At 42.4% G+C, this 20,848-nt stretch overlaps 1 protein-coding gene across 3 annotated transcripts in view; it reads left to right on the forward strand.

The window, feature by feature from the left end:
• LOC119904608 (receptor tyrosine-protein kinase erbB-4-like) overlaps positions 1-20,848 on the forward strand; it is a 287,263-nt gene that overhangs the window by 238,559 nt on the left and 27,856 nt on the right. For 2 of the 3 annotated variants that reach the window (XM_038721419.1, XM_038721434.1), the window contains exons 18-20: positions 6,951-7,073; positions 7,941-8,039; positions 12,439-12,624. In XM_038721419.1, the coding sequence (XP_038577347.1) occupies positions 6,951-7,073; positions 7,941-8,039; positions 12,439-12,624 (408 nt within the window). The remainder of the gene's footprint in view (positions 1-6,950; positions 7,074-7,940; positions 8,040-12,438; positions 12,625-20,848) is intronic. The other variant, XM_038721427.1, reaches the window with a different exon arrangement.

Below are 20,848 nucleotides of genomic sequence, written 5' to 3' on the forward strand. Positions count from 1 at the left end.
CAATGCTCAGTTGGTACTAAGGGGCCCAAAGTGTGCCAAGAAAATATCCCCCACACCATTACACCACCACCAGCAGCCTGAACCGCTAATACAGGGCAGGATGGATCCATGCTTTCATGTAGTTTACGCCAAATTCTGACCCTACCATCTTAATGTTGCAGCTGAAGTTGAGGCTCATCAGACCAGGCAACCTTTTTCCAATCTTCTATTGTCCAGTTTTGGTGAGCCTGTGTGAATAGGAGATTCAATTTTCCTGTTCTTAGCTGACAGGAGTGGCACCTGGTGTGGCCTTCTGCTGTTGTAGCCCATCTGCTTCAAGGTTCGACGTGTTGTGCGTTTAGAGAGGGTATTCTGCATACCTTGGTTGTAACTAGTGGTTATTTCGCTTTCTGTCATCTCAAAGCAGTCTGCCCATTCTCCTCTGACATCAACAAGGCATTTTCGTCCACACAAGTGCTTCTCACTGTATATTTTCTTTTGTGGATCATTATCTGGAAACCCTAGAGATGATTAAGCGTGAATATCCCAGTAGATTAGCAGTTTCTGAAATAGTCTTTCTTCCCCATTCTGATGCTCGGTTTGAACCTTAGCAAGTTTGTCTTGACCACGTCTACATGCCTAAATGTAGTGAGTTGCTGCCATGTGATTGGCTGATTAGCTATTTGTGTTTACAAGCAATTGAACAGGTGTACCTAATAAAAGGGAGAAAGCCCCTGAAAACAAATTGCTTTTCTCAGAGAGAGACAGCACAAACAGCAGAGTCCCCCTCACTGTTGCAGGGTGACCCCAGGCCTTGAACTTTGACCCCAGTCCAATGAAGCAGGACTAATGCACTTGGAATCGCCCTTTCGTCCTTCTCCCCCACGGTTCTCTTCCAGTTGCTTTGTAGAGACAAGGGCCATGTGAGTGTTTCAAAACCACAGGCTGTGGACAGCTCCCATGCTGCTTACATGCTCCCCTCCGCTCTCTTACAAGGATTTCAGCATTCGGGGGAGCAGGACAGCTCCCGTTGTTATCCCCGGGGCAGGCTGACTGAACAGAGGCACAAGATGTCATTACAAATGCATGTATTGCAGCCAAGCACTGTTCAAATATGCTGAACCATATGTTGAATTTAAGCCAAGATCCCCATGATTCCAAAGATACCAAATATGTTATGTATCTAATATCATAGTGGTGTGAAAAGAATAATTTTTCTGTTTTGAAGCACGGGTTCAGCCACAACAAAAAATACAGAACATTTGCAGTTATCATGGAACTTCAGGGAATCATCTGTATAGTTGATTCAGTTTTTATTTTATTTAAAGAGGTTTAGAGAGGAACTCATTTTCAGGTTCAAAATCATATTTAGGGGTTTTACCAGAACAGGTTTACATGGTTTCATTTTCAAAAAACACCATATTTTTGTCATACTGCACATTGCTGCAGCTCCTCTCTTCACCCTGTGTGTTGAATGCTCCGTTTTAGCTATGGAGTGATACATCTCACCTCTACATGATCTTTGTTGGGAGTTGCACATGTGCAGTTCCTAGTTAAGAGCTACTAGCCAATCAGAAGCAGAGTAGGGCGGGTTGTGATAAGCCGGTAAACACGGCTTCGGTTCAGCTGTTCCCCTTACCAGCTTAGCAACATGAATTGGAGCAAGAATTTCAGAGTGGTGGTTAATTTGTAACAAATGTATCTTTGATCCATAAGGTTTTAACTGAGCTCTGTCTCTACATCACAGTAACAACTTTATGTCCATTGACTGCCTGGAGGGTAGCTAATGTTTGGAAGGGAGAGGAGAGGCAGCAGGCGGACATCTTGTCAGTGTGTTTTTCCACCGGTGTTTTTGAGGGCATGTATGACTAACTGCTGGACTACAAACAAGCTTTTTCAAGCAGTTCAGAGTAGAGAGCTGCATTGGGATTGGGATCCCGCCAATTCTGACAAATCGCGTGGGAGCGGGTGGTTTTAACTGTGCTGCGGGCGGGAGCAGGTGGTTAAAAAATATACTGCGGGTCCCGCAGTAGAGCTGCCAAGATGGAGTCAACAAATGAAGTTGAAAAGAAGATTTAAAAGAGCGCATGTGACTGCTCCGAGAACGTACTGCACGAGCCTGACTCAAACCGGCGACCTTGAGTACAGGAGGCCGACACGCTGACAAGGTAGCTAAACCCTGTGGCCATTGACATCAGTGAGGTGTCGGGAGTGAGGTTTACTCACTGCACAGCCTCGCTGGTTTCCGTCCGTTTAGCATAGCCCAAACATTTGTGTTCTTTTTTTAATCTGCATGTCACAATGTTTGCAGGTGTGGGCGGGAGTGGAAACACATGTTGCAGGAATGGGCAGTAGAGTAATACACATGTTGCGGGAGCGAGCGGTAATGGTCACAAGCAACAACAAACAGTCCCGCACAGGTCTCTTGTTCAGAGCAGTGTTTTCTGTGGGAGATGGGAACTCACTTTGGGCTTTTTCACTTTGCAAACCTATTACATGTACAAAAAAGGTATATAACTCAATAAAGGAGAGGGAAAAAGCCAAACAGCATAATATGACCGCTTTCATATCTGCCCTCAACAAGACAACAAGTTTACTTATAACATTCAAACAATTCTCATTCCAGTTTATTATAACTTGTGTTATATTTTATATAAATTTTTTGTATAATATGTTTTGTCAATTGTAATTTCATTTCATCACGTAGATGGTTTCTAAATACTGTCACACAAGACAGGGACGCGACGTGACCTCAAATACATCAGGGTATCTCATTTTACAGGAACTTATACATATATTTTCTTAAAAACCTGGATCTTAAGACAATCAGATAGTTCATGGTAGAAAAAATACTGACGTTATTACAGTATACACCAGCTTCTTTGTTCAGCTTAACACACACTCACCTTTCGTAGTCTAAACACTCATGGCTTTTGCCTTGTCTGACTTTTTGTATGCAGTGGGGCCCCATGACTTTACAACTTTCAAGGGGGAAAAAACCCATCTAAGTTAATGGGCATGTGTGTTATTTCCAATTCCAAACACTTAAAACCAATTAGTGAACTGATTCCACATTCCAGGTCACACAGAGGAAGATTTCCACATCGATTCATATTCAGTAACTAAGTAGTACAGTAGAAGATTGCTCTTTAAATGCAGACAGTGGAGGACAAGTGAGTTCATTGCTGCTGGGATGGGCTCACTAATAGCGAGAATTAATGTCCTTGCATACCGATAAGCACGCTCTGCTGCTATCTTGCTCGAATTTTCTTAATGTGCTGTCAGTGACTCTGTGTCATTGTGGTTCCTTAAGTATAGTGCAAGAGTAATTTCCTGTGCCATCCAGATATGCTCACTGTTGTATCAAACAGTGTGAGGGAGCATGTGGTCTGTGTTGTGTAATTACCTTTCCGGTACTTTCAAAAGTTATGCATTTGTAGAATAAACTGTAGTAACAGAGATGCTAGTAAATATTTTAAAGATGACTAAAATTTAAGATTCAAGATTTAGTAATTTCCTTGTGTACTTGCGCACACAAAAAAAGAAAATGCTCTTCCCCCCCCAGCCCGCAGCAATGCAACAGTTGAAAAGTGAACATGCATAGATACCAGACCTGGTTCCACACATTGTGATTGCTTTAGGCAGTGGTTTGTGGCATGGCAATCTTCTTTCACCTGATTTCAATTACACAACCCAACAAATGCAGCACTTGAGTAATGTGAACATTAAAGCTCATACCTGAGTGTTCGCAGTGCAGGTTTATGTTTGGGGGCATTGTTTACTTATTCAATACAGAATAATTCTTGGAATGTATTCTAGCTCGAGGCTCGGACATACTGCTTATTTGTTCAATGAAGCATCCGAATCCTCTCCACCGCGTCACAGATGAAGCTCATTTGGCAAAGTCAAGGTGCGTTATTAGCTGTTAAATAAAGTGCCATAGTGAGTGTGTGCGGGTGAGAGCGAGCTCAAGGGAGTTTTGTAGGTCATGGGTGTGCATCTTATTTAATAGACCTCTCCACTCGTCTCTTCCCCTCATCAGGTCAGTCCAGCCTCGTCCTTATGAAACAACAACAGCTACATCCTATCACCATCTGCTCTTACTACTGCTCCATCACCACCTCCCTGCACATGTCTCGTCTCTCTCTTTTTGAATTTCTCCATTTCCCTCCACCTACAGCATCACTTGTTTTCTTGTTATTTATGCGTTGTGCGCACAAAGACACATTTAATGCTGTTTACCCAAATACTAGGCTTAGATGATGGATGTGACCAGAACTTGAAATAAAGTTGTCAGTCAGTGGTTCTGTGTATCTTAATACTTCATCTGAAGGCACAAACACAATAGCCCTACCACTTCACCAAAATCTTTATTGATGTTGATGAACGTTTCAACTTGTAAAAATTAATATCAGTTTCCAGACACCTGTGGCAAACTGGGTTAGGGAGTGCTCAATTTGGGGGTATCTTGCAGATTAATTGAAGGCCACAGTAACTAATGGATTTTTCACAACCTGGAATAACCCAAAGATATTGTATGTTATTTAGTTGTTCATGTCCAAGACGCAGTGCACATTTATCGTTGAATTTTAGTCAGCAATGCTAATGCGTTGGGTTTAGCTCAATAGCTAAAGGGTTAAGGGCAGTGGTGGCTTAAAGTTTAGAGAAGCGAGTTTGTGACTGGGAGGTCCTGCAAAAGAGAGGCTTCCTCTCAGCAACGTTCACATGAATAAATAAAGGTAAAATAAATAATAGTACTGTTATTACTGATATATAAAACACTGTTAATTAACCTCTATTGATACTGGTACTTAAAATAATATACATGAAAACCAATTTCCAAAGTTAGAGCAGTTTTAGCTATTTCACATGAGAGATTTCTATGTTTGAATTTAGCTCTTCTCACTGGTTCAAAGTGAGCGGGGCTCAATTAGAAAAACGTATTATCTATTGTACACCTATCAGAATTCAGCAACATCTGACATTAAATGCGATGTCAGTTTGTGGACTTGTTGGTCACTGTCAATCAAATATGATCAAACCACACACACAGTCCTGATGGAGCAGATTAGCTGAGTATTTGACTGCTGAACTCTTATTGATTGCTTATTTAGCTATACTTGTTTAATGTATTGTAAATACTTATGATTTGAAGTTTTCTAAGCTAAGTGTGCTTTTTTTAGAGTGGTCTGGTGAATCGTTAAGTTTGCATAAACAATGCATGGCAACTGGGAAAGAAATATGTGTTTTTTTAATGCAAGAGAGATACTGCCACGCATTCCAGTGCAGTTCCCCATGCTTCAGGAATTTTTTAGAATTTAGTATCTGTATTTTGGCATAGCAAAAGTCGGTACATATTAAAAAAGTGTCAATTGATGCTGGAAATTTCTTGAATCAACTTTATTGGTTGAGAAAAAGTTCATCCTTGACCACAGAAATAGCATTTGACAGAACAATTTAATCTCAAGAATATTCAGTGTTCATTTCCATATTTTTGTCATTCTGTTGCACAGGTGAATTTTCTTAAACCCTTTTGAATTGTCGCCAGAAAATAAGAATTTAGGACACAAGGCTAAGATGGAGGTTTTTAATTCCGGCTCTCTATTACACGATCACTCCGTCATCCCCTCACTGCTGCCTTCTTTCCCTCTGTCCACTCATTTGCTTTGCGTTGTATTCCTCCCTCATCCTCCTTCCCCAGCTCCGTCAGTGGTGACATCTCACCGTGCTTGCACGGCGCCTTCAGTCCTAGCCATAACAACCGCCAATAAACGACATGTCATTGCCGAGCCGCGGGCGATGGCATCCATTCTGCAGACCGGCATGGCAGTGCAACCGCGGCCCTATTGTGCTGATGGTTTTATATCACATTAAGTAAGTGCTTGTATGGCTGACCAACTGATATATGGTCTCATTATATTGTTTGATGGCCAAAGTTGAGCTGGGTGATTATGCTGCTGATAAACCGCAGCGAATGAGGGACCCGATAGGCTGATAGGCTCATTAAGACATGTATTGATCAGAGGCATTGACTTCTTGAGTGTGTGCGGGTGTGTCTGGATGTGTGTTTTGTGGTCTGATGTGTGCTTTCTATGTGTGTGTGTTTCCATCTGTGTGTTTGATGTTGATATGAGTGTGAATTTGCATGTGTTGTCAATAGTTGTGAATCTGTGTGCTGTACATGCATGTATCTGCATGTGTTAGTGCCCTGAGATGTGTGCTACATGCTGTCTGGTTGAATGTGTGTTTGGCTCAGATCTTTTCACAGCTCAGTTACAGGTGCCAGCTCCTGCTCTTTATATTTAGTAGCCGGGCCTTTGTTGAGCGGCTAGTGGTGAGGCGGGTGGCCGGCCAGCTGCTGGGATACTGTTCAGTGTCAGCTGTTACTGGCAGCCAGGCAGCACGGAGGAGGCTTGTCATAACCTTGAATTGGAATTGTTTTGTATGTGCACAGCTGGTGAGCTGCTACACTTTGTCGGCTGTGATAGCAGCTGACACCAGACTGTGATTTGTTTAGTGGTGGGCACGCTGCGGCCCACATTGGTAACTGCCAGTTCTGACAGAACTTCACATTCACACACACCCTGAATTATTTGTATTTCATAAATGAGTGTGCGTAAAATCATGACTATCAGGACGGGGCAGTCTCTGTTTTTGGAGGCTTGTTTATTTGCCACAAATAACCCTTGCTTCACCTTGTGCTTCCCTTTCCAAGATTTTCACTTATCATTTTAACTGGAACGGCGTCGCCCTGCTGCACACTATGCACAACGTTTATAGCTTTCAGAGTGCCGAGAGCAAGAGGTTAAAAATATTTTGACTTGAAGTGAAAAGAGTGGCACGCTGCAGGTTGTCAGTAGCTTGACAACAAAAGCAGTAGCCGAGAGGAGGGCTTTTTATGTTTTTTGGCACGAAATGAGGGGATGAGTAGGATAAACAGTCTAAGTATGTGTTGTGTGTTTTTTTGTAAGCTGGTGGAGCCCCTCACCCCCAGTGGAACAGCCCCCAACCAGGCTCAGCTGCGGATCCTGAAAGAGACGGAACTGAAGAGGGTTAAGATCCTGGGTTCAGGGGCTTTTGGAACAGTTTACAAGGTCAGTGTGTTTATCTGCATTTACAAGTGCCTTTTGGGTGTGTGCTTGTGTGTGTGTGTGTGTGTGTGTGTGTGTGTACATATTTACGCACGCACCAGTCCTCATTCAAATGTGCGGCCTACACAATATGAATCAAACATCAGGGAGTCCACTAAGTGGCAAAGAAGACACTCAAGCACAGCGTTTCTTTCACCAGACACTAACCTCTCACAAGTAGGACAATCCTGCCTTGTCAACCTAAACAATAAGCATAAACATTTCCCTTTGTAACACTGTTTCCTGACAGACATGAGCCTAGGGCGGCTCAAGGACCTGGAACAGAAACGGCTGTTTGCTTGCCAACTTCACTGCCCTCAGCAAAATTATTCATACGAAACTCTGCAAACTCAATGAATAAACACTGCAGTTTCTACCACCAGCTCTAAATTCCTCTTAATTAAAGTATTGATCAGCCTTTTTGATTTTAAAGCCATATTCTACTACAGTTCGTCTCTGCAGACATGGTCCAACATCAATTTAAAACGTATTATGGACCAGAGCTCTTTGCTTGTAGCAGGTGGTTCCTTTTAGTTACTATACAGTTCATACAGCTCTTTCATAATTAGCCTTGTGGCTCATCTGACAACAGGCTGGGCTTTAAGAATAAGGAACTGTATTTTACACTGAAAAACAGATCATGAGAGCAAAGTTTTGACCCCAAGAATGGGGTTCATGCATGTGCAGGCTAGTTAAATCAGACCTGCAGAGAAATGTTAGCAGGACAGTAGACTGTGTTAAACACAGGCATTGTAATCATCAGGGCCCTAGCCATAGGTGTTTTATTGAGACTTAGAGCTGTGTGTTTATGGTGATTGCCTGGATTTTCAGGGCATCTGGGTCCCAGAAGGTGAGACGGTGAAGATCCCTGTGGCTATTAAAATCCTCAACGAGGCCACGGGTCCCAAAGCTAACGTGGAGTTCATGGACGTGAGTATTTATGTTGGAACAATTTGTGTCTATTTTGGCCTGTGTGTATTCCTGTTTCTGTGTCCGAGCTGTAATGCCGTAGCCTTGTCAAAGAGACGTCCGAGCCTGTCACTTTGTGGGATTGTGCATTCGTTGGTAAATTCTTATGAGAGTACCATCTCAGTCAGAGCCAGTAATAAAGTGAACTCCACCAGGCTGTACATGCCGGGCATGTATTGAACGAGAGTCTATTAAAAAAACAGCACTTGTTTATGAGATATGGCTTTATTGGAATCCAGGAGTGATAGAGGGGGGAAGAAGAGGAGGAAGGGGGTGAGCTGGGGAGTTTCCAATTCTTCCCACCTTATCTTATGTCACCATTCTTCTCTTATTTTTACAGCCTTCATATTAAATGTTTTAGTCATAGTTGGAATATGTTAGTTTCAACTCATCAGTGTTAAGAGAGCTGGATGCTTTGCCCCTGTGGCAAACTGCTGTACCCCAACAAGAAAACCTTTTTTTATTATTATACCTTCATTTTACAAGGCAAGTTAATTAAAAACAGATTCTTATTTACAATAGCAGCCTGACCCCATAGACCACTCTCACAAAAGAGAAGTTTGCAATCAGGATACAAAGTATTACTCTCTGTCTTGTGAATTTTTGAAAGTTTAATATTTGTTAAACTGTCCAAAAGCCAAGACAAGCACTTCTTTATATATATATATGTGACATCATCTCAGTGGAAGGCGGGGGCCACAAAGACAGTCGCTAATGCACATGTGCAGTGAGGCTGCACAACACGGGTGCCGAAGCAAACCAAGAAGTGGAATTTCCATTGGCCTCCATCTTAGAGTACTAAATCCATTTGATCCGCGCATAAGCATTAGCTAACCACTGTGACTGTCCCATGTGAGTGAATGACTACTTGCAAATAGTGATCAAAAAGGCCATACTATGCACAGGGCATAATGTGTAAAATCATGTTGTCCACAGTAAGTCAGCTACTAACCACGGTGCTGGTTTTCCTCCTTCCATATTCGTCCTTAAGAGAGAAACTGCATGCAACATGGCTGTGCTCCCACCTTCTATTTCCCTTTCTGCCCATATTTTCCTCCCCTCTTCAGTCCCTGCATCTTCCCGCTACTTCCCCCCTCTCCTCTCCTCCCTTCCATCTCTTCCTCTTTCCCTTTTTCTCCCAGCGGGGTCTCTGTCCATCCAGAGCCAATATGCTCTGTCTGCCGGCTTGTTAAACAGCAATCTAAAGGCAGGCTCACGCCTCGCCACTGGGAAACTAGCCACTGGAGTGCCAGCTCCAAACACACTCTGAAAATTCACACATATAAACACACACACACACGCACACACACATAACCAAACAGCGCACGCTTTGCAACAAAAGGCTCCCCAGGTGGTGGTGGCCTCGTATGTGAGAGCTGCAGAGTGATTTGCTTGTGTTGGCAAATTGAATTTGAGTGATTATTTGATATGCGGAATGCAAAGCCCTAATATTACACTAATTTAGTGTGTTTTGATGCATGCACACAATTGCACTTTCTCACACACACACACACACACTGGAACCTGCACCAGTTTCACACAGCTCTGCCAGTCTATCACCCAGTGTGTGTGAGGGAAAGTGAGCAAGTGAACTAGATGGGAAAGGAGGGTCAGCCGGCAGTAATGGAGGTCAGCGCTCAGGGAGATGAGAGAGAAACCAAAACGCACAAACGCTTGTGCACGCGTGACCACGCACACACACAAGCCCTCGTCACGTTTACACTGAGAGTAGAAAGCAATAGCGAGAGTTTAGCCCGACATAGTTTACGACTCCCGGGTCTTTTGGGATCACAGAGTGAGAATAAAAGCACTCTCTCCTTCTTTCTGTTGCACACACAGATGTGCTCCTTTGCTCTTCCCCTATCTCCCTTCCTTTGTTTTCCTCTCTTGAGCTCAAGGTGTGAGGTACGCCCAGTGCAGAGGTGGCTGGAGTTGTATAATGTGGAGCTGTTAGGGGGAGGCAGGTGGTTTTATGAAGTGGTGATGTAGTGGCACTACTTTGGCCCAGGAGGCACTGTTTAAATCAGGGCACTGATGGTGCCAAAAGCCTCTCTGTGGCCTATGGCCCCCCCTTTCTGTTTAGAATTAATCTACTCACACCAACACCACCACCACTCTGCCTCTAAGCTCATTCTTTAGCATCTAAATTTAAAAAGGCACCTCATCTATCTATCAGCTGCCCCGGGGCCAAGCCTGGATATACACCTCCTCGACCATTTGCTGTATGCAGAGACAGCAAGAGTGTGTGTCCTTGAGTATGTGAGCGTGAGTGTTTTAGAGAGCTGCCAAAAGAGTCTTGTCTGCATGTGAGGGTGTGTGAATGAGAGAGAGCACGCTGGAGAGCGGAAAAGACATGAGAAGAAGGACTGAAGTGAGTGTTTTGAAGCAATGACTCTGAGTGCGGCTTCTGCTCAGCCACAATATACGTACACGCCGGCCACGAGTATCAGCCCTCGCCATCATAACACTTCATCACCACCACACATCCTTCTGCTTGCAGATCCGCAATAACAATTACCCAACGTTGAGTCCCAACTGTTCAAACCTCTATGCCCATCTGCTGCCGAATGAGATGAGAGAGAAGACAGAAAATGCATTTACATGTCATATCAAACAAGAAACCAAACACATTGTGACTCTGTATTACTCAGCACCAGACATTCTTAAATATGCACCGCTCACATTGTGTGTGTTGATTGTGTTGGTGCAACATTCACAGTAGTAAAACTCTGTGTTTTACGTTATGTTAAAATATAGATAGAAAGTTTGCATTTGTGCAGCTTTGAAGAAGGATTTTCTCACACAATGAGAATACTCTGTGGACAGAAGCTTTGCACGCAGATATAGTCATCGACCCACAAGTCTTAATTTATGCTTCTAACTCCACCTCTAGTAGGAAGTCTTCGGAACACAGTGCAGAATTATCCATGGATAATAGATACAGACACATTCAATTCTGCGTTAAAAACTGAACCTAACATGACTTGATAAACAGAATATCTACAATGGTTCCTAACCTTGGGGTCAGGCTCTCACCTCTTCAAGCCTCTATGAACACAAACCATGTAGAAATCTCCCTCTTTAGTTGGAAGTGCTCACCACTCCTGTCCATACTCAAACGATAACCTTCGATAATTGGTCACAAGTACACAATACTTTATTTTAAGGGGTCACAAGCAAAACAGTTTGGGATCCGCTGGTCCATACAATTATCACCAACAACCAGCTGGCCATGCTACCGAACATGTGTGGGAACCTTTTCTTTTGGCTTTAGCACCTCTTATCAGCTTCTCAGTCCTTTTTAGGAAAATCTAAATTAGGGCAAAGCAGTGGAAATCTGGCCAAGATGGGCCATGCAGATGGCAACAATCGCAGAGGGTAATAGCTTAAAAGACCTGTCAGCCAACCGAACATCACCCCAAACATATGGTTCTTTAAACATTCATGTCCCTTTACTTGAATCTTTTCTGACATCACAACAAAGACGCACATTAGCCGCTGTAAATCAGCTATTTAGACCCTATGTCTTGTGTCTGTGTGTATTTAGTCAAGGAAGTTGGGCATTTCTCTCTAGACAGAAGTCATTTTCATTGCCGGTGGCTAGGGCTTGGCAATAAAACAATAGTAATTGTCGCAATAATCATTTCCTCAATAACCATATAACCAATGTTCAATTAATGTTAATTTATTTGAATCACGAACAAATTAGCATTTTATTTTTCCATTAAAATATTTATTTTGCTTACGAAAAGGAACTGAAAAAGATCTTAATTTTAGTCATGCATATTTGTTGAGAAAAAATGTTTTCATAATAGTTTTGAATGTTCTACCTCAGATTTGTTAAGTGATCTAGTGTTTGGCATCAAGTGTTTGTCATGTTCAGACAATAAAAGAAAGTTTAGAAACACAATTAACCATCTTATTTCTTCACTCAGGTGCAAAAATCTGCCTTTAAATTTGAAAGAAATAATGATGACATTTATTGGGATAACTATTGATATAGAATCGACATACCGTTATAATATTTTTGGCTATATCGCCCAGCTCTAGGAGTGGCACTTAATGACCATAGAGTTGCAAAGAAGGAGGAGCTCTCTGGTGCCCCTGGATCCAGAAGTAAAAATCTGAATGATTTTTTCCATAGATAATGTTATGTGACCCACAGTTGGAGCACTTCTATGGCTTAGAACATCTGATCACCAAGAATGAAGTTCAGTTGCGCTGCAAATGGTGGACAAAAGCTAAAGATTACACTGTTGAGATATCTGTTCGGAACTGATTAGGGTACATCTGTATTCCCAGCCATGAAATGCAACAGGCTTCTTAGTCCCTCTTTGTCCCCCCCCCCCCTCTCAACCAGGAGGCTCTGATCATGGCCAGCATGGAGCACCCCCACCTGGTGCGTCTGCTGGGCGTCTGCCTGAGCCCCACCATCCAGCTGGTCACCCAGCTCATGCCCCACGGCTGCCTGCTCGACTACGTGCACGAGCACAAGGACAACATCGGATCGCAGCTGCTGCTCAACTGGTGTGTCCAAATCGCCAAGGTAAGCTAATACAAACAGGTCAAAGGAGGACAGCATCTGGTGGTGCTGCAGCGTTTGTGTGTATGTGGCTTACTGTACTGTATGTGTTGGCAGGAGTGAGGGTTGAAATAGATGTAATGGGTTTGCGTTAATGTCGCATGAGTCTTTCCCCAGCCAGCATGTGATGGATGTTGACATTTAGAGGTTTGCCAAGTCCAGTGTTACCACAAACAATCACAGATTTTTGCAAAAACTTATCGTTGCACATTCCAAATGCTTGTTTCATTTTTGAACTCCTTTCACAATGTCCCTGATCTGTGTGACCTTTCAGTTAGATGCTTTACTTACTCAGGTTTCCATTGTTGTTCAGGCTCAGTGGCATTGGATCAAGATCTATGCATAATGTTTGCTGCAAATCAGAGAACAGCAGTTGCCCGTTTGAATGTGTCATTGTAAGAACAAGTACAAAGCGTTTGGGTCTGTTGGTGGTAACTTTTTCGTATAAATCTCTTCTAATTCGCCCCTGTTGATCCTAATTATCATCACTGTTTGACACGCTGATCATTCTCACAACCCTTTACAATGACATGATAGCCCGCTGATGTTGTTCAGCAGCAGACAAGCCTAGTTTGCCGTGAACTCTGTCTTTAGAAGCACGTCCACATACATTATTCTTTCAGGAAATGACTGACGGCGCAAGAAATTAAAGACCCAATCTCTGCTACCCAAACAAAAGGTGCACTCAGAATCGTTGAAAACAGCAGTAAGACTTGAAATGTTGTGTGTACTTTTGCTTACCCAAAGAACATTTGTGTGTTGTTTGTAAATGAAGTCGATGCAGCCAGACTGCTTGATAGTGCAACTGCTGGGAAAGATTTAACTTCTCTGAGTTATAACTCCGGGATGGGAGTAGGGTGCGAGGCTGCTTTTACATGCTGTGCAGGCAGACATCTGCTGTGATACGAGGCATCCCCCATCAGCTCTGGAAGCAGTAGGAGCAAAAGAATGATCCGACAAAAGGCTGATTTACTGCTGGCATGGATCAGCCTGATAGGATTTTAGACAAGACAACAACTGTTAATATTTCAATAAGAGTTGCTTTTGTGCTATCAAGTTTGCCAGTTTGCTAATGTGTATTCTAAAGATGAGTGGTTCTGAGGTTTAAGTCAAGCAAATATACTTTTTTTAGTTCCAGTGCAGTTATGCTTCCAAAGTGCTTGTATAATTAAAATAGCAGTCAGTGATTTCACTGGTCAAGCCAAATACTCTATATGGATGGACAGAGCATCTGTGTGGCTTGACTGCAGACCAAAATTCAAGACAAACTGACCAGTTAAATGGCTAAATATAAACAATGAAGTTTATCACAGTGCCTTATATTAATATTAACCTGTCATAGTCATTGCCACTGTTACTACAGAAAGAAGACACAGCTTAATGTATGCCTTTTATACATAACTTCATGTATCTTGAGTAAACTCAACAGCTAACATTTATCACACAATGCTAAATGCAAATGCACGTGCTGTAATGGCAGCTGAACTGAGACTGCTGTTAGCTGTAGTTAGCCACAGCTGTCACATGTAAAGTGACTGGGGGGGGAAAAAGCTGCAGAGGTTTTAGTACATGCAGTTGCAGTGTTCTGATCCTTTTCTTGCTCATACTCCATTCATATGAGTTATGCATTGTGTTTGTGTTATGGATAGTTGTAAGCTTCGGGTGTATTACCACTCTCTGGACTAGATTTGCATGTAGCTCAGGAAAACTAAGACAGATGTGATCAGATTTGGAATCTGGCTAAAATAGATGCATATAAATTGTAAACTGTAAATTGTATGCTTTTAAACAGTATTAATTTTAAGGAGAGATGGTTTTACTTTACTATACTACTCATTAGCCATAAGGAGTCAACAACGGCTCATAAGGGCGTTACTTTTAGCTGTCTTTCATACCAGTTGTCAGTGTGTTTTAATGCTATTGTTGCCATTAGCTTGCTTACAAACTAATTGCATGTTTTAAATGACCGGCAGTGCGTGAAAGCTCTTTCACAGACCATTCTTCAGATCATGTTCTCTTTCTAAAGCACTCCTTTATCACTTAGTCTATCATATTTGATTTGTATTGATCATCATTAAAGTCATTATATTCTCGTTTCCTCTCTGTCATTGATAAGATCTTTGAGTTCATAGGGTGGGGGGTTAAGTGTGGGAAGTCTTAACCCTTTAGCCCCCGTCATGTATGATCCCCAAGAGCTTGAGGAACCAGTTACTTAAGCAGGTACTTATAATTTTATTCACAAGTGTCCTCGAACCACAGAGCGCTTTGAGATTCAGTTCAGTAAGTAGGTTGATTGTGATTGATTGCAATATGACCTGTCCTTTCCATTTCTCTCAGTAGTAAGTAGATGCTATTTGAATGCTAGTAAGACCCTCACATGTGTAATTTCAACATCTCAGTGTATTTTTTGAATGGCTTCATTGGTTTCACAATATAGTAACGATTACTCGGTATGAGCATTTACACAGAAGCCCAGATCAGGTATAAACAATTTTGTAATCACTTAACTGCTGAGGGTGTCCAAAATTGTTCATAAAACCTTCAATAAGTAGTTTTTTGGGGGGGACCATCTGGGGTCAACAGAAATTAGTTTGTGTCGCTAGCCACATGATGAATGTTAAGTCCAATATTCACTCTCTTTTAGCTCTTTTTTGGCCTCTACAAACTTTTATTGGGAATATCTTGCTCTGTAGCTGCTAAATGCTCCACTATGTTCACCAGCAAGTTGCTAACTGTGTGCATCTGCTGTTCGAGCAGGTGTTACAGTGGGTTTTGTCATTTGTTGTTTGAAATTAGCTTACTTGGTGCTGGGGGCTCACCAAAGTCAGCAAGCTTCTTATTTTAGGGACAATGAATGTCCAGACAAATGTCATGGCAATCCATCAAATATTTGTTGAGATATGTCAGCCTGGACCAAAGTGGTGGATGGACCAACCAACCATCCGACAGACATTACCATCCATGAACTAAACACCCAAAGCATGGCTAAAAACAAAAAAAAAAGCTAAACTAAAATGAACTCAATCATTTCTAAAGATTACTGAACTGCTTGTGAATCAATTTAATGTAATTTAATTCCACTCCCTACTGATAGAGGTATGCATTCCCAGTTACAGCAGGGAGTCCATTTAACAGCATGATTTTCAGACCACACAACCGTGGCTCATGGAGTTAAAATGCTTACAGCATTAAAGGCAGATTGCTTGGCTCCTTTCTGTTATATTAGCCTCCTGGATACTCCTCACAGGTCCTCCATCACACAGCCTCGAGGTATTTTTCAAGCCAGAAAAAGACAGACATTCTCTGTGGTGTGTCCATGAGCATTATGGTGCATTTCCATTTATGTGTGTATTTCCGTTTATGTGTGAGTTTCTGTGTGTATGTGAGCACATGCCCGTGTTTGGGCATGTGAGCCGAATAAATAACTCTGAGCCCTCTTCTCTGAGTGATCTTTGCGCTCTCAAGGTAATGATGGGGAACCTGTCCTCCAGGAGAAAGAGCATCCTGCAAAAGACACACAATTTTCTAGCTAAAGGGGGGAGTCATTTTCCTTCGGTCTTCAGTTGGCTTTGAAAAGGGTGTTGTTAAGATAGAGGACAGAAGAGAGAGAGATACAGTATTAAAGAACAGTGACAGAAAAAGATCTTTACATCTTACCTACCAAGACCAAGGACCTATTGTGATTGGTTTACAAAGTGGATGCATTTATCAAAAGTACCTTATCAGGTTCCTTACTTAAAGGAAATGTTTGACATTTTGGAAAATTTGCTTTCACCTTGCCGAAAGTTAGATGAGAAGATTGATACCACTCTCATATCTGTCTGATCAACATTAAAGGAGACCTATTATACTGTTTTTCCAGTCCTATATTGTAGTTCTGTGACTCCTGTATGGCAGCTTTGCATGATTCAAAGTTCAAAAAAATTATTTTCGGTCTTATTGGTTCACCTGGTCACTGGTTCTTCATGTGGGCCTTCATTTCAGTCTCTGTCTGAAACAAGCAGTAAATGCACCATCTCTTTAACCCCCGCCTCAAAGCCCACTGTCTTCTAATTGGCCAAGACCTGAAGCATGTTACCAGGCTGTTGTTGACACTGAGCGGTACAGACAGACTGAGCGTAGCTGTGCGAAGCAAATTACCATACATGGAACACCGGCTCCATTTAGTTCCATGTGTCGTAGAACGTAAAAAGCAGTTCAAAACAGAGCGTTCAGAACAGGAGGAAATCTGAGGTATTGGCTCACAGGAATTTCTTTTAAATACTTTAACCTCATTATTTGAAGCTTTGGCCATGTTTAACATGAACATCCAACATTGTAACATTGTAGATAAGTCATAAAATATGGAAAAGCATAATAGGTCTCCTTTAACAAAAAAGATATAACTTAATAAGTGAGCTTTAGGTGCCGGTGAGAGATGTTCCACCCTATTTCCAGTCTTTATGCTAAGCTAAACTAACCTGCTCCTGGCTCTATCTTGACATTTTAACGGAGAGACATGAGAGTGGTAACAATCTTCTCATCTTAATTTCAGCATGTTAGGCAAGTGTTTTTCCTAACTTGTCAAACTGTTCCTTTAAGTAAAAGAAGCAGTGCCACAATTTAAAATGACAATTCCTCATTAATATGTTTTTCAGTAGCGGAGCAAAGGAAATGTTTCAATCATCTCTCTTTATCGCAAGGTGAATGAAAGAATGGTAAAATACTTACCTGTGAGATGTAGTGCAGTAGAAATATAAAGTAGCAGTAAATTGAAACACTGGGGTACAAGTACCTCAAAACTGTACTTGTATAAAGTACATAAGTGAACATACTTAGTTACTTTCAAGAACTGATGAGTACATATGTTGTAGTGTATTTATCCAGAGAGAAATGATCCCTTTTGTCTGTCCATTCTAGCTGCCAAACTGTATGAACAAGGCAGAGAGAAACTCTGTTCTATATTTCACCATAATGTCTTGGCAATTTGCCAGAATCCCTCCCCTACAACCACCTCCACTACCACAGTCACAACAACAGCACAAACACCAGCCGTATGTGGGCCCTGACCCGGGCAGGTGACCGCTGCGCCGCAAATTGATTGGCCGAGCCCTGTCGCCAGGCAGTGACTCTTCATCACTGAGTGTTTTGGGCATTGAGATAATGGCCCCCATTAATCTACAGCCACACTCAGGGCTGCCCCACTCCCACTGCTGCACACATGCACGCACGCACACACACACACACAATGACTGACGCACACATAACGACACACACATCCACTTACACATATTATACAGGACACACACAGAGGTCTCTGTAGATCTGTGTGAATAGACTCTAATTTATTAGTCGAGATTGTTCCTTTCCTTTCTTTGCCTCTCCTATCTTTTTGTTGTCCTTTTCTTTATTTCCTTTCCTCTTGTGTTGTGTACTGCCCCTTCCTTTCCTTACTTGTTCTTTACTGTACTTTCCTGTTCCTCCTTCTTTCCTATTCTTTCTTGTCCTCTCTTGTATTTCCCTGTACTTGTCCTCATTTCCTTTCCTTTGTTTCCTTTTGTTTCCTCTTCTTTCACATCCTTTTCTTCCTTTTGTTTCATTTCCATTTCTCTTCTATTTACTTCCCTTTCCTCTTTTCTGTTCTTTGCTTCCCACCTTGACCTTACTTTTGCCCGACATCTCCTTGTAAATTACCCAGGTCACATAACCTCAAGCGACCCTGTGTGTGTGTATGTTTTTATATCCCAGTGGGGACTTCATCTTGAATGCACAGTACTCGATGGGAGCTCATGGGGACAAAAGTTGAGGTCCTTTCGGGTAGAGACTTCTTTTTGAGGGTTAAGACTTGGTTTTAGGGCTCAGGTTACAATTAAGGTTAGGTTTGGCATGTAGTTGTTAAGGTTAGGAGGACTAGGGTAGGGGGCTAGGGAGTGTGTAAAATCAATGAAATGTCCCCATGGGGAGAGACGAACAAACATGAGTCTGTGAGTGTTTGCATGTGTGCAAATGTATGTAGAAAACTTGGAATTTCGCAGTACAAATAAATGACCTCTTTCTCGCCTTTCTGTATATCTCCTTCTTGTCTCAATCTTCTCTTTATCACTCACTAACTGAATGTCTCTCCTTCTCACACACACATATACAGAGGATTTCTTTCATTAGGTTTTGGATTATTAATGGAATAATTAGGTTTGGGATGTATTTTAATGAACAAATCAATCACTGAATTAAATATGGGATCGGAACTCAGTGTATGCGAGGCTACGGGAGTCATTTAATTTGGCTCTCCTCTCTCTCTCTCTCTCTCTCTTTCTCTCTGTCTTCCTTTCACAGCCCCTCTCCTCAGGCTCAGTGTAATGAAAGTAAAATAGATTCCGCAAGTTGCTGCCCTGCCGGTGAAATGATTGGCTTTGGCACTGAAGCCTTGTCTGGATGAGGGTCTTGAATGGAGGTGGGGTGACTGTTGGACAGGGTATCTAGGCCATAGTCTGGCCTTTGGTTGGTGAGCAATAAGGGAGCGGAGCGATTCGTATAAACATACCCCAGGGCCAAACTTGTGGCCTGACATTAGCACAACATGCCCTGCAGGAAAACCCTCCAGTTAAAGCAGCACTCTGCTGTCGTGATGGCTCTGGACGGCATTTTGCAGATTGACGGTGCTAATGATGGCGCCGAACATTGCCCTTAAATAATTTCTCTAAGGCGAGCTTGATACTGCACTTCCTTGCGGTAAAATATGCATGGAAGCATGTGTGCACAAGCAGTACACTGCCCATGTTTATGAAAATCTAAGCACATATGGAGTGAAAAAAAGAGATGCCTTCACACACTGACATAAATGCACACCCACACAAGATCTTCTTTTTCTGGCCAAATCAGCAGACATCTCCCCCCACTGCTTAGTTAGGGAAAGGAAAACTAAATTCTGGGGACTTTAACATTTGGCTTCTGATCGTTGGCCCCCATATGTGTGCTACTATTCTTGCATGGATGCACATATGTGTACGCTTCCACATCAAAGTGTGTGTGTGTGTGTGTGTGTGTGTGTGAGTGTGTGTGTGTGCGCATGCATGCTTGTGTGTGTGTGCGCATGCGTGCTTGTGCGTGTGTGCGCATGCGTGCTTGTGCATGTGCATTTAGATTTGCATCCCGTGGTGGCGCCCTGGAGATGCCACCTGATGGCAGGAGCTCCAATCTGGTCAAGCTTAGTGTGGAGCCCTCTGTGTCATTCACTTCCCTGCAATGCCGCTCCGTGCTGAGCAAACACATCTCGCCTACACTCATTACTCTTCTTCCTCCTCCCGCTCCACCCCACCCCCACCACCACATATCCTTCATCTTTCCCTTCATTGCCTGAGGATGGATTCCAGGCTTGGCTTTGAGTCATATCACCTCCCCTCCTGTGCTCTTGTGTCTATCATGTCATTGCATCTCAATGAGAGGAACGTCTCAGTGGACTCATGCGGACCTGGGTACGTGTATTTAGACATTTACACTGCTGCTGACATGGCCCTGATTTAATTTTTTTTTTTCCTCCCCGCGACATATGTAGACCGAATGTTTGCTGGATAAATACCGGAAAGCTTGATGGATTTTCACTTCTTTTCTATCACGGTGTCAACTATATGGACACGTGGTAGGGAAACCGTCCTGGTGGATGACACAACACTCAGTACAGTTTTTCCCTGACTTTAGGATCTAATGATAGAGGGTGTTACTTGCTGTACAGACAGCAAAAAGCTTCATGGATTTCTACATTTTCAATCTTACTGTCGACCATGTTGACCACGTGGTTATTTTATGTATGATTTCTAACTAAATAGGTTTGAATATATCTACAGTATATGAATATATCAATAGTTTGAATTTCACTTGTCACAATCAGTATATTGGGCTGTATGTTAACTTAATGGGGAGACAACCGGTAGTTCTATGTAAAATCAGACGTTGAGCATTCCCATATCGCCATAATGGTATGATCCTCGTTTCATAACGCCTCTGCGAAGCCTCGACTATGAGATTGGATCAGGCTCCCCCCATCAAAGCATCAAATCTTTGACTATTCGGGGTCAGGCCTAATATTTACATATGAAAGATTTCACAAAAAAATGCTGTTGATACATGTTCAATAAAACCCGTGTTTCTGAATTTTCCTTATTATTATTTTTTTTAACTGTTTATATTTTAAAATGTAGGAATCCCTCCCACA

Source organism: Micropterus salmoides, unplaced genomic scaffold (assembly GCF_014851395.1).
Source record: "Micropterus salmoides isolate LMB-PRFRI ecotype aquatic unplaced genomic scaffold, ASM1485139v1 Ms_hic_scaffold_1, whole genome shotgun sequence".
NCBI lineage: Eukaryota > Metazoa > Chordata > Actinopteri > Centrarchiformes > Centrarchidae > Micropterus > Micropterus salmoides.